The sequence below is a fragment of the Balaenoptera physalus genome (assembly GCF_965194825.1).
Source record: "Balaenoptera physalus genome assembly, chromosome: 4".
Classification (NCBI taxonomy): domain Eukaryota; kingdom Metazoa; phylum Chordata; class Mammalia; order Artiodactyla; family Balaenopteridae; genus Balaenoptera; species Balaenoptera physalus.
In genome coordinates, this window is record NC_138891.1 from 11,368,842 (window position 1) to 11,382,580 (window position 13,739).

General features: G+C 37.4%; 1 protein-coding gene across 1 annotated transcript in view; it reads left to right on the forward strand.

Annotated features, from left to right (window-relative positions):
- Positions 1 to 13,739, forward strand: part of LOC309659557 (collagen alpha-4(VI) chain-like) — a 142,831-nt gene that overhangs the window by 62,131 nt on the left and 66,961 nt on the right. The window contains 3 exon segments of the mRNA XM_082459442.1: positions 7,478 to 7,531; positions 7,649 to 7,684; positions 9,455 to 9,648. Of these exon segments, the coding sequence (XP_082315568.1) occupies positions 7,478 to 7,531; positions 7,649 to 7,684; positions 9,455 to 9,648 (284 nt within the window).

Consider the following 13,739-nt stretch of genomic DNA (forward strand, 5'->3'; position numbering starts at 1 on the left):
TCTGAATGCTAATTCCCACTTGTATCCTTGCCTAGCATCCTTGTCTCTTAGTTTTTGTTTTTTTGTGTTTTTTTTTTGTACAAATCTAATTGCCCACAACATTAGTAATATAAATTACTTTACCTTGTTTGTCCTTGGTTTCTTCATCTCCAGAATGAAATTGTCAGACTCAAAGATGCCTAAGGTCTTTCTAGTTTTAAAAGTCTCCAATTTTATTTTATTTATTTTTAACATCTTTATTGGAGTATAATTGCTTTACAATGGTGTGTTACTTTCTGCTTTATAACAAAGTGAATCAGCTATACATATACATATATCCCCATATCTCTTCCCTCTAGCGTCTCCCTCCCACCCTCCCTATCTCACCCCTCTAGGTGGTCACAAAGCACTGAGCTGACCTCTCTGTGCTATGTGGCTGCTTCCCACTAGCTATCTATTTTACATTGGGTAGTGTATATATGTCCATGCCACTCTCTCACTTCTTCCCAGCTTACCCTTCCCCCTCCCCATGTCCTCAAGTTCATTCTCTTCGTCTGCATCTTTATTCCTGTCCTGCCCCTAGGTTCTTCAGAACCTTTTTTTTTTCTTTTTCTTTTAGATTCCATGTATATGTGTTAGCATATGGTATTTGTTTTTCTCTTTCTGACTTACTTCACTCTGTATGACAGACTCTAGGTCCATCCACCTCACTACAAAGAACTCAATTTTGTTTCTTTTTATGGCTGAGTAATATTCCATTGTATATATGTGCCACATCTTCTTTATGCACTCATCTGTCAATGGACACTTAGGTTATTTCCATGTACTGGCTATTGTAAATAGTGCTGCAATGAACACTGTGGTACATGACTCTTTTTGAATTATGGTTTTCTTAGGGTACATGCCCAGTACTGGGATTGCTGTGTCATATGGCAGTTCTATTTAAAAATTTTTAAGGAACCTCCATACGGTTCTCCATAGTGGCTGTATCAATTTACATTCCGACCAACAGTGCAAGAGGGTGCCTTTTTCTCCACACCCTCTCCAGCATTTATTGTTTGTAGATTTTTTAATGATGGCCATTGTGAGCGGTGTGAGATGATAGATACCTCATTGTAGTTTTGATTTGCATTTCTCTAATGATTAGTGATGTTGAGCATCCTTTCATGTGTTTGTTGGCAATCTGTATATCCTCTTTGGAGAAATGTCTCTTTAGTTCTTCTGCCCATTTTGGGATTGGATTTTTTATTTTTTTGATATTGAGCTGCATGAGCTGCTTAAAAATTTTGGAAATTAATCCCTTGTCAGCTGCTTCATTTGAAAATATTTTCTCCCATTCTGAGGGTTGTCTTTGCATCTTGTTTATGTTTTCCTTTGCTGTGCAAAAGCTTTTAAGTTTCATTAGGTCCCATTTGTTTGTTTTTGTTTTTATTTCCATTTCTCTAGGAGGTGGGTCAAAAAATATCTTGCTGTAATTTATGTCATCGTGTTCTGCCTATGTTTTCCTCTAAGAGTTTGATAGTGTCTGGCCTTACATTTAGGTCTTTAATCCGTTTTGAGTTTATTTTTGTGTATGGTTTTAGGAATGTTCTAATTTCATTCTTTTACATGTAGCCGTCCAGTTTTCCCAGAACCAGTTATTGAAGAGACTGTCTTTTCTCCATTGTATGTTCTGCCTCCTTTATCAAAAATAAGGTGACGTGTGTGCATAGGTTTATCTCTGGGTTTTCTATCCTGTTCCATTGATTTATATTTCTGTTTTTGTGCTAGTATCATACTGTCTTGATTACTGTAGCTTTGTAGTACAGTCTGAAGCCAGGGAGCCTGATTCCTCCAGCTCCATTTTTCTTTCTCAAGATAGCTTTGGATGTTCAGGGTCGTTTGTGTTTCCATACAAATTGTGAAATTTTTTGTTCTAGTTCTGGGAAAAATGCCATTGGTAGTTTGATAGGGATTGCATTGAATTTGTAGAGTGTTTTGGGTAGTATAGTCATTTTCACAATGTTGATTCTTCCAGTCCAAGAACATGGTAAATCTCTCCATCTGTTTGTATCATCTTCAATTCTTTAATAGTGTCTTTTAGTTTTCTGCATACAGGTCTTTTGTCTCCTTAGGTAGGTTTATTCCTAGGTATTTTATTCTTTTTGTTGCAATGGTAAATGGGAGTGTTTCCTTAATTTCTCTTTCAGATTTTTCAGCATTAGTGTATACGAATGCAAGAGATTTCTGTGCATTAGCTTTGTATCCTGCTACTTTACCAAATTCATTGATTAGTTCTAGTAGTTTTCTGGTGGCATCTCTAGGATTCTCTATATAGTATCATGTCATCTGCAAAGAGTTACCGCTTTACTTCTTCTTTTCTGATTTGGATTTCTCTATTTCTTTTCCTGCTCTGATTGCTGTGGCTAAGACTTCTAAAACTATGTTGAATAATAGTGGTGAGAGTGGACAACCTTGTCTTGTTCCTGATCTTAGAGGAAATGGTTTAAGGTTTTCACCATTGAGAACGAAGTTGGCTGTGGGTTTGTCATATATGGCCTTTATTATGTTGAGGTAAGTTCCCTCTATGCCTACTTTCTGGAGGGTTTTTATCATACATGGGTGTTGAATTTTGTCGAAAGCTTTTTCTGCATCTATTGAGATGATCATATGCTTTTTCTCCTTCCGTTTGTTAATATGGTGTATCACATTGATTGATTTGCATATATTGAAGAATCTTTGCATTCCTGGGTTAAACCCCACTTGATCATGGTGTAGGATCCTTTTAATGTGCTATTGGATTCTGTTTGCTGGTATTTTGTTGAGGATTTTTGCATCTTTGTTCATCAGCAATATTGGCCTGTAGTTTTCCTTCTTTGTGACATCTTTGTCTGGTTTTGGCATCAGGGTAATGGTGGCATCATAGAATGAGTTTAGGAGTGTTCCTCCCTCTGCTATATTTTGGAAGAGTTTGAGAAGGATAGGTGTTATCTCTTCTCTAAATATTTGATAGAATCTCCTATGAAGCTATCTGGTCCTGGGATTTTGTTTGTTGGAAGACTTTTAATCACAGTCTCAATTTCAGTGCTTGTGATTGGTCTGTTTATATTTTCTATTTCTTCCTGGTTCAGTTTGGGAAGGTTGTGCTTTTCTAAGAATTTGTCCATTTCTTCCAGGTTGTCCATTTTATTGGCATATAGTTGCTTGTAGGATTTTCTCATGATCCTCTTATTACTGCAGTGTCAGCTGTTACTTCTCCTTTTTCATTTCTAATTCTATTGATTTGAGTATTCTCCCTTTTTTTCTTGATGAGTCTGGCTAATGATTTATCAATTTTGTTTATCTTCTCAATGAACCAGCTTTTAGTTTTGTTGATCTTTGCTATTGTTTCCTTCATTTCTTTTTCATTTGTTACTGATGTGATCTTTATGATTTCTTTCCTTCTGCTAACTTTGGGGTTTTTTGGTTCTTCTTTCTCTAATTGCTTTAGGTTAGGTTGTTTATTTGAGATGTTTCTTGTTTCTTGAAGCAGGATTGTATTGCTATAGACTTCCCTCTTAGAACTGCTTTTGCTGCTTTTGCTGCAGGATTGTATTGCTATAAACTTCCCACTTAGAACTGCTTTTGCTGCATCCCATAGGTTTGGGTTCATCATGTTTTCATTGTCATTTGTCATTTGTCATTTGTTTCTAGGTATTTTTTGGTTTTCTCTTTGACTTCTTCAGTGATCTCCTGGTTATTTAGTAGTGTATTTTTTAGCCTCCATGTGTTTGTATTTTTTACAGATATTTTCCTGTAATTGATATCTAGTCTCCTAGCGTTGTGGTCGGAAAAGATACTTGATATGATTTAAATTCTCTTAAATTTACCATGGCTTGATTTGTGACCAAAGATATGATCTATCCTGGAGAATGTTCCATGAGCATTTGAGAAGAAGGTGTGTTCTGTTGTTTTGGGATGGAATGTCCTATAAATATCAATTAAGTCCATCTTTTTAATGTGTCATTTAAAGCTTGTGTTTCCTTATTTATTTTCATATTGGATGATTTGTCCATTGGTGAAAGTGAGGTGTTAAAGTCCCCTATTATGACTGTGTTACTGTTGATTTCCCCTTTTATGGCTATTAGCATTTGCCTTATGTATTGAGGTGCTCCTTTGTTGGGTGCATAAATATTTACAATTGTTATGTCTTTCTTGGATTGATCCCTTGAGCATTATGTGGTGGCCTTCTTTGTCTCTTGTAATAGTCTATATTTTAAAGTCTATTTTGTCTGATATGAGAATTGCTACTCCAGCTTTCTTTTGATTTCCATTTGCATGGAATATCTTTTTCCGTCCTCTCACTTTCAGTTTGTATGTGTCCCTAGCTCTGAAGAGGGTCTCTTGTAGACAGCATATTACCAGTTTTGTTTTTGTATCCATGTAGTGAGCGTGTGTCTTGGTTGGATCATTTAATCCATTTACATTTAAGGTAGTTATTGATATATATGTTCCTTTTACCATTTTCTTAATTGTTTTCGGTTTTTTTTTTTTTTGTAGGTCTTTTCCTTTTTTTGTGTTTCCTGCCTAGAGAAGTTCCTTTAGCATTTGTTGCAGAGCTGGTTTGGTGGTTCTGAATTCTCTTAGCTTTCGCTTTTCTGTAAAGGTTTTAATTTCTCCATAGAATCTGAATGAGGTCCTTGCCAGGTAGCGTATTCTTTGTTGTAGGTTTTCCCCTTTCATCACTTTAAATATGTCATGCCACTCCCTTCTGGCTTGTAGAGTTTCTGCTAAGAAATCAGCCGTTAACCTTATGGGAGTTCCCTTGTATGTTGTTTGTCGTTTTTCCCTTGCTGCTTTCAATAAGTTTTGTTTGTCTTTAATTTTTACCCATTTGTTTACTATGTGTCTCGGCGTGTTTCTCCTTGGGTTTATCCTGTTTGGGACTCTCTGTGCTTCCTGGACTAGGTGGCTATTTCCTTTCCCATGTTAGGGAAGTTTTCCACTATAATCTCTTCAAATATTTTCTCGGGTCCTTTCTCTCTCTCTTCTCATTCTGGGACCCCTATCATGTGAGTGTTATTGCGTTTAATGTTGTCCCAGAGGTCTCTTAGGCTGTGTTCATTTCTTTTCATTCTTCTTTCTTTATTCTGTTCTGCAGCAATGAATTCCACCATCTGTCTTCCAGGTCACTTATTCGTTCTTCTGCCTTAGTTATTCTGCTATTGATTCCTTCTAGTGTATTTTTCATTTCAGTTATTGTATTGTTCATCTCTGTTTGTTCTTTTATTCTTCTAGGTCTTTGTTAAACATGTCTTGCATCTTCTCAATCTTTGCCTCCATTCTTTTTCCAAGATCCTGGATCATCTTTGCTATAATTATTCTGAATTCTTTTTCTGGAAGGTTGCCTATATCCACTTCATTTAGTTGTTTTTCTGGGGTTATATCTTGTTCCTTCATCTGGTACATAGTCTTCTGCCTTTTCATCTTGTCTATCTTTTTGTTAATGTGGTTTTTGTTCCACAGGCTGCAGGATTTTAGTTCTTCTTTTTTCTGCTTTCTGCCCTCTGGTGGATAAGGCTATCTAAGATGTTTGTGCAAGTTTCCTGTTGGGAGGGACTGGTGGTGGGTAGAGCTGGGTGTTTCTCTGTTGAGCAGAGCTCAGTAAAACTTTAATCCGCTTCTCTGCTGATGGGTGGGGCTGGGTTCCCTCCGTGTTGGTTGTTTGGCCTGAGGTGACCCAACACTGGAGCCTACCTGGGCTCTTTGGTGGGGCTAAGGGCTGTTTCTGGGAGGGCTCACGCCAAGGAGTACTTCCCAGAACTTCTGCTGCCAGTGTCCTTGTCCTCACTGTGAGACACAGCGACCCCCTGCCTCTGCAGGAGACCCTCCAACACTAGCTGGTCAGTCTGGTTCAGTCTCCCATGGGGTCACTGCTCCTTCCCCTGGGTCCCGATGTGCACCCTACTTTGTGTGTGCCTTCCAAGAGTTGAGTCTGTCTTTCCCACAGTCCTGTTGAAGTCCTGCAATCAAATCCCGCTAGCCTTCAAAGTGTGATTCTCTAGGAATTCCTCCTCCCATTGCTGGACCCCCTGGTTGGGAAGCCTGATGTGGGGCTCAGAACCTTCACTGCAGTGGGTGGACATCTGTGGTATAAGTGTTCTCCAGTTTGTGATTCATATACCCAGCAGTTATGGGATTTGATTTTATTGTGATTGTGCCCCTCTTACCATCTCACTGTGACTTCTCCTTTGTCTTTGGATGTGGGGTATCTTTTTTGGTGAGTTCCAGTGTCTTCCTGTTGATGATTGTTCAGAAGTTAATTGTGATTCTGGTGCTCTTGCAAGAGGGAGTCAGAGCATGTCCTTCTACTCAGCCATCTTGAACCAATCTCTGCTCCTAACTTGTTGATGCCAAATTCTTCTCCCTGAGAAAGTCAGATGAAGATCTTATGAGCTTATTAAAAAATAGCCAATATAGAAAACAATATACATATAAAAAAACAATATAAAACAATGTAGAAAAGTGAGGAATCATCATTTTGTGTTTCTCCTTATTTGGGATAAATTATTTTTTCACAAAATCTAGCATACTTGAAAAGAAAGAGATGATAGCACAACTTTTTTCTACCTTATAAATTTTTGGTAAACATAATTTCAATAAGTGTTTCTACCATAATTAAATAATACTTCCCTAGTATTGTGGAATATTCAAATTGCTTCAGAATTTTATCTATTATAAATAACAGTTGGAAGAACAGCTTTGCCCAAAATGTTTTTGTTTCTGTATTTCATATTCTTTCCCAATTTATGTATTTTTATTGAGTAAACATGTGACTTCACTGAATAGTTATCTAAAATATTCCTACTTGTCATCCAAGGTAGTTTTCCATTTCTCCTGAAACTTGGACTCATTTTTTCTCTGGACACCACTCATTTTCTGACCTTAAGTAAGTGAGAGCTCTAGAGAGTTCCCTCATCTGACTGTGTATAGCGTTCCCTATGTACCCATTACTCCATGTGTGCAGAGACACACTATTTTGCCTCCTGTTTCCATTTTCCAGCTGTACCCTACATGATGCAGATAGAGAGGGAAGTGCCAGCATTGTCCAAGTATTAAGCATGGCTTGTTGGAGAACACCTATGACTACTGTCCCAGAATGGGGAACCCTGAGGTGTTGTCAAACAATCTTTGGGTAAAGAATGCTTATGACATGGATATTTTAAAACACCAGAATTAAATCCATTTGCTTCTAGAAGAGTGCTGACCAATAGAACTTTCTGAGATCATGGAAATTTTCTATATCCGTGCTGCCCAATACGGTAGCCACAAGCCACATGTGGTTATTGAACACTTGAAATGTACCTACTGTAACTGAGGAAACTAAAATTTTAAATTTAATTTACTTTAGATTAATTTAAACTTAGTAGCCACATGGGGCTAGTTAGTAGCTTCTGTATGGGGCAGCCCATGTCTAGAGAGTCAACTCAGAAGTGTGTAGTCATCTAAACTGGTCTTTCCTTTACCTCTTTCTTTTCAGGGAATTTCTAGTATCGATGGACCTCAGGGGGAAACGGGAAATGTTGGCCCTCAGGTAGGTATAGCCACTCGTGGGATGTATTTCACCTGCTTTTGTGGAGGATAGAGGTAGGATGGGGTAAAAACTAGTTTGTTTCCTTCTGTAAGGTCTCTGCTTCCCTTCTCCCCTTAGGGTTCAAGAGGAAGACGAGGTCTGCCAGGGCTGAAGGTCAGTGCTTTCTGAGAAGAGTGGCTTCTTGTTCCACATATATGGTTACTTTATATACGTTCTCTCATATAAAAGGGAGTGTTGGTTGGGTTGTTGGAGGCTGCATGATCCCTGGGAAATTTCCATGGAGACCTTTTCCATGAAGAAAGAGAAGTCTGTATGGTTCTTCTTTGCTCCCTCTCCAACCTGCTATAATATTTCATTTAGATGGAAAATAAGCTAACATTTTAAATAATTGCTTTTACCTCTGAAAGAATGGTTTTTCCATTTAAAGAAGTGAGACTTCCTGTGGGTGCATAAGGGGATCTCATAGTCACTAAATAAAGGTAAAAAATTGAACTTTTACTATTTCCAAAGAAGGAATGGTGTGATTTCAGGGTAGGATGGGATAGCTCTGTGGGGGAATCATATTTTACTGAGCATTTACCCAGCACCAGTCACTGCATTAGATCTTTATTTATATGACCTCATGTAAACCTTTCTGCAACCCCAGGACTTATGAGCATCATTAATTAATTTTTAGGGCTAAGAGAGGAAATAGAGGTTTAGCAAAGAGAATTTGGTTGTTAGAGGCCACATAGCTTTGGATTCAAATCCAAAGATTAGGAAACCCTTCAAAATTTTTGTACAAAATGAAAGTTAAATTTGTTATGTAGATTCCTTTCTAACATATTCTGGTCATGCTCTCCTGGTATTTTTTTCTAGCATTCTCATGATTTAGAGATGGAGGAAAAGACAGAGACTGATTTATGTTATCTCTGAGCCTGGGAATGGGTGAGCGAATGAATGCTTGTGTATGTGGCTTCAAACCAAACATGTTGGAAAGCATAGCTATTGAGAAATCCCAAGTCTCACAGATCCAAACAAGTTCTGTTGACACCAAGTAAAATCTTAATCTTTCTCATAAAATGTTAAGATTGAAATAAATTCTTAAATAGACCATTTCTTGTGCTTTGAATTCAGTTTTATAACACTTGTGACATAAATAATGTCTTGAACTATCATTTTAGCCTATTGTTTTTATCCCCCCAAAAGGCAGAAAGAAATAATCTACAAGTTGATTAGGCTAAGTTTTAGAGAAATTCAGTAACTCTACACAGTGGAAGGAATTTCCTACTCTTAAATTATTTAATACTTTTGCAATGCTATGTGCAGTTTATCTAAATAGCCATTGACAGTGGGTCCTCTGCTCACCTGGGTCTTGGTTATTTTTGGTTCCCTAAACTGAACTCCATCTCCTGTGTTTTTCCTTTTTATTTAATTGAAACCAGAGCTGAACTTGTGGTAAATTTAAAGTCAAATTGCACTTGCAAGCGTATAATGAAAAATGTTTCCCTGCCCATTGTTTCCCAGGTCTTCAGGAGCACTTATTTTTATCTCTTGGGGCTGTTCCTTCTAGTATTATTGCCATTTTTCTAAAGAACATACTTACTTTGCTATTTCTTGGTTTTCCGTTTTAGATGTTTTTCTATTGATTTCTTCCAGTGGGGGATAAAGATTTTTCTTAACCTGTCCATCTCCTCCATATGCTTCCCCCCAACTCGTCCTTAAAGTACATGTATTTTCTCCACTTTTGTTCAAATCAATTCATTATTCAGATGTTGACTGGTAAATAGCAGTTACTGCTATCTAACTGTGATATTCCTTGAGTCACCCTCTCTCCCCATTTGCTTTGTGTTCTGTGTGACTATTACTAGTTAATCATAAAGCTCTTTGACAAAACTGATAACCTCCCAATATACTCAAACATGTGAGGTTTATTTTTCTTAGATTCCTCCTTCCTGGGCCATCTGTCCTCCTCCTCTCATCCAGGCTGATGGCTCTCTGGGCCTCTGCACTGTTGTCTTCTGGGGACAGCTTTGGGAACAGCAACTTCTCATTTTGGGAGCAAAGTGTGTGCACACTGCCATCTTTAATAGAAAGCCTCTCCCATTAATACCTCGTCATCTTGATGAATCCCTATAGTTTTGGCTCTTTTTCAACAATCCCTATAGTTCTTCACTCTTTTTTCTATTCAAGCTTTGATTTTTTAGTAAGAGATAAAATTCATAACTATTTGCAGACTCCAGGGTGAACTGGGTTTATGTAACAAGCCAATGGTTTGCTAGTTAACCCAGTGTTGGAGCAGTGGTCATATAGACTTATTTATGTTTTGAGGCTATAACTTGTTAAAGAGCAGCCAGTCCTATTGGAAGAATATAGCTTACAGAGGTGCTGAACTCCAAATTACAGCATTCCTTTGACCTTGGGAAAATATGGCTTGTTATTGTCTCTAAAATTAGATACGTTGGCTTTTGCAACATGCATAATAAAATGAAATTCTAACTAAGATTTTATTTATGGAAAAGATTGTATTATGGCAAATAAATCAATGCATAGATTGTTTTGACAATAAGGGAAAATTTTAATTTGTTAATTATGATAAAGTTAAGAATATCATTACCTTTTAAAATGTCCACTAACTCACCACTGTCCTGCAATTATTTTTATGTTTGTGTGTTTCCCTTACTTGCATAGATAATAAGAGGTTATTATAATGAATACACTATTTTATAACTGATTTTCTGTGTTTCCAAATCTTTCTATTATCACTTTAAAACATTATATCTTACTCTGCTGAAGAAAAATGACTTACTAAGCTACTTTTATGTTGAACATTTAAGTATTTCTATTTTTTTAGATGTCATGGTCAGTGATGTAAAGAAAAGCTGTATTACAAGGTTTTTGTTTTGTTCTTGCTTTTGCTTCGCTGACTATTTCCTTAATATAAATGTATAGGCATGGATAAATTAGGAGTTTGGGATTAACATATACACACTACTATATATAAAATAGATAACCAACAAGGACCTACTGTATAGCACAGAGAACTATATTCAATACCTTGTAATAACCTATAAAGGAAAAGAACATGAAAAAGAATATAAATATGTGTGTGTGTATATATATAAATATAAATGTATATACACCTGAAACTAACACAAAATTGTAAATTAACTATACTTCAATTTAAAAAAAAGGTAAAAAAAATATATAAGCATGGAGTTACAATAAAAGAGTCCGACCTTTGCTGTATAGAGCCATATTGTTTTCCAAAGTGTTGCACCATGAATGTCACTAATGTGATGTGCAGATTAAACAACATTTCACAACCTGTTTCAAAATTTCTAGCTACATGCTTTTTAAGACTTGATTCACATTTATAAATCTAGATATTAACTCTTGAAGAACAGAATGATTTAACCGTAATGATCAATAGAGGTGCTTCTCATTTATCTGAATGGTCTAAAAAACTTAAGAAGCACTAGTATTTGATCCACAAATTGACTAATTCTTAGTTTAGGATTTCTTCTCCTTGCAAATCTATGAATAATCAGTAACCTAGCCAACATGTGAGCAACATGAGAAAGAAGGCAGCATCATTCACAGAGTGGGTATTACCCTCAATTTTAGAAAACACATCTCCTCTGTAGAAATGAAGATATTTGAGGGAGAAATTAAATCAGTTACCAGATGAATCAGTTTAACAGCTCACCCCTTGCCTAGAAAATGAGCTTAATGCTGTAAGAATCTGTAGGGTTTTAAAGCCAGTTTTCTGCTATTCCTTTGTGTGCTTTTTGTGCTTTTGTTCCAAAATGTCACACTTGTCGCTGTGCTCAACATTCTGAGTTTCCTCACATGGGATAAGCATCCTTAACACCAGCGACCATTTAGCCCACATCCCTTAAAAGGAGTGGATGCACTTTTAGGAACCAGTTATTATGTAAAATGGGAGTTTGGGTTGTTTAAACGAAGGATTTTTGCTTCCATCACTAGCTTAGGTATTGGAAGGAGACTGGGAAAGACAGTAAAAATGTGGTTTTGCATGTTCCTAACCAAATATGTGGGAACCACACCCCAACCCCCGCAATTTCCTCTCCAACTCTGATCCTAAGGGGACTGAACGCAGACACGCAGATCTTTTTTGCCTTTTTCTTATGGCTTTCAAGTGACACCTTGCAGGGAAGGTTGCCTTCAATAGGGACACTGAAGGTGCCTGGCGAACTCACTAAGTTTTATTCGTTTTGACAGGGTGTGCGTGGAGAATCCAGTGAACGGGGTTACGAAGGAGAGCTTGGGTATCCAGGCTCACAGGTTGTATCAGGGAACTTGTTTTTAGTGCTGAAGACTACTTGTTTGAAATTTTAACTTAGATTCTCTGATAGGGATTTAACATATATCAGAATGGTCTAGGATGCCTCCCTCCCAGGGCCTCCCAAAGAAAATTGTATAGCCTCTCTTCTGGGCAGGTTAAACCCTGGTAGCTAATAGTTTTTGAGCAATTACTATGTCCTATGTATGACCCTTAGTGCTTGCATGCACTCATTTAATCCTTCAATGGGGAGGTTTTATCATCCCCATTTTACAGGGGAGAAATGGAGTGGGGATGGAGAAGTTAGGTAAATTGGCCAAGCTCACATAGCTTTGTAGGTGATAGACATGGGATTCAAACTCAGGCAGTCTAGTTATAAAATCTATGCTCTTAACTACTGCCTCTGAAGCTGTGTATGCAAATTACTCAAATAGTGTTTAATTCATTAAAATTGTATTCAATTTGGCAGGAAAAATCAGCAAAGTATTTATTGAGTGTCAGGTATACAGAGGGCACTTTGTAAATATGCCTGGGTCATTCAGACCATTAAGGCAAGGGTCTTGCCCTGAAGGATTTCAGTCCGGTGGGGCATTGCAAGCTATTGATGATAACCAGAAATTAAACCTCCAGCCAGTTCTTCTGTAATCTTCTAAGCATAACCCAAATATGTCATTCTGTAAACCCTTCTGGAACACTTTCTGCATCTTTATTTTGAAAGCCAAATTGTTTCCAAGGATCCTCAAAAGGGGAACTTTAAAACAAAAAATTTTACTAACACATTGAATCATACTCCACACTTTTGAAATTCCTATGAGTGTCAGATTGTCATTGAGAAGGTTTCTGCTGTTTTTTCTACTTGACAAAAGTACTAAAGAAAGAAGTGGGTTATTAGAAATTGTACTTATTTTATGATAGAAAATAGTATCTGAATCTAGGGGGAAACAACTGAGAGATATTTTTGGCTTTCCTTTTGATCACTGGCTTAATTCAAATGTGGAACCCCCCTGCCCCCCACCGATGTTGTGTCCTGGACTTCTTTAAGTTCACTTTATTATACAGCTGAATGTAAGGGGAGCAACCATGAGTAAGATAATACATAAAAACTCCCCTTGATTCTCACCTTCCCACTGGGGTGTGGGTATGATGGTCTGTTTAAACAGATAATTACAATACCTCACCCAGGAGTATAGAAGCCAGGATCAATGCTTCTAATAGAAAGAATTTCTCGGAAAAGCTGGAGAAAAATTAAAGTGTCAAAAATCGGTAAAGTCAAATAGATTGGGGAGAAAATGAACAACTCCCCAGCAATGTACCCAGTGAGATTAGGCCAATTAAATGTGTTTGGGTTCTTGGTAATATCAGAATGCGAACGCTTGTCCTTAGTCCTTGTGTGGATAAGGGAAAGGTTGATTTTTCAAAGGAGATCAGTATCCCAGCAGCTCCTCTCATTTCCCTTTTAGGATGTAAAATTAGTTGGGTGAATTAAAATATAAAAGCAATTTTAAAACTTTAGTGTTCATCAGATTCAACTGGAGAGGTGATTAAAAATATAGATACATCCTGCTTCAGATGGAGGGAGTTTGGAGTGAGTGAGTTGGGGTGCTTCAGAGGGCAGAGGCTGCTTGATTCAAGTGTGATACATGGGATAGTGATGGGTCAGAGCACCTTAATTTGTACTTCCATCAGCATCCAAGATGATTTTGTGGTTACATGGAAAATAAATAACTCTATAAAAATTGGTTGAATTTTAATTTCATCTGTGGACCAGAGACCAGGAGGAAGGAGAGGACCACCAGGAATTTCTGGAGAAAAAGGCTTACTGGGTGCTCAGGTAGGTTTGACAAAATAACAGCTCAACACAGCTGCTCATTATCAATGGTCAGTTAATAGTCCTGCGTGTCCCTGGACAGATAACGTAAAGCT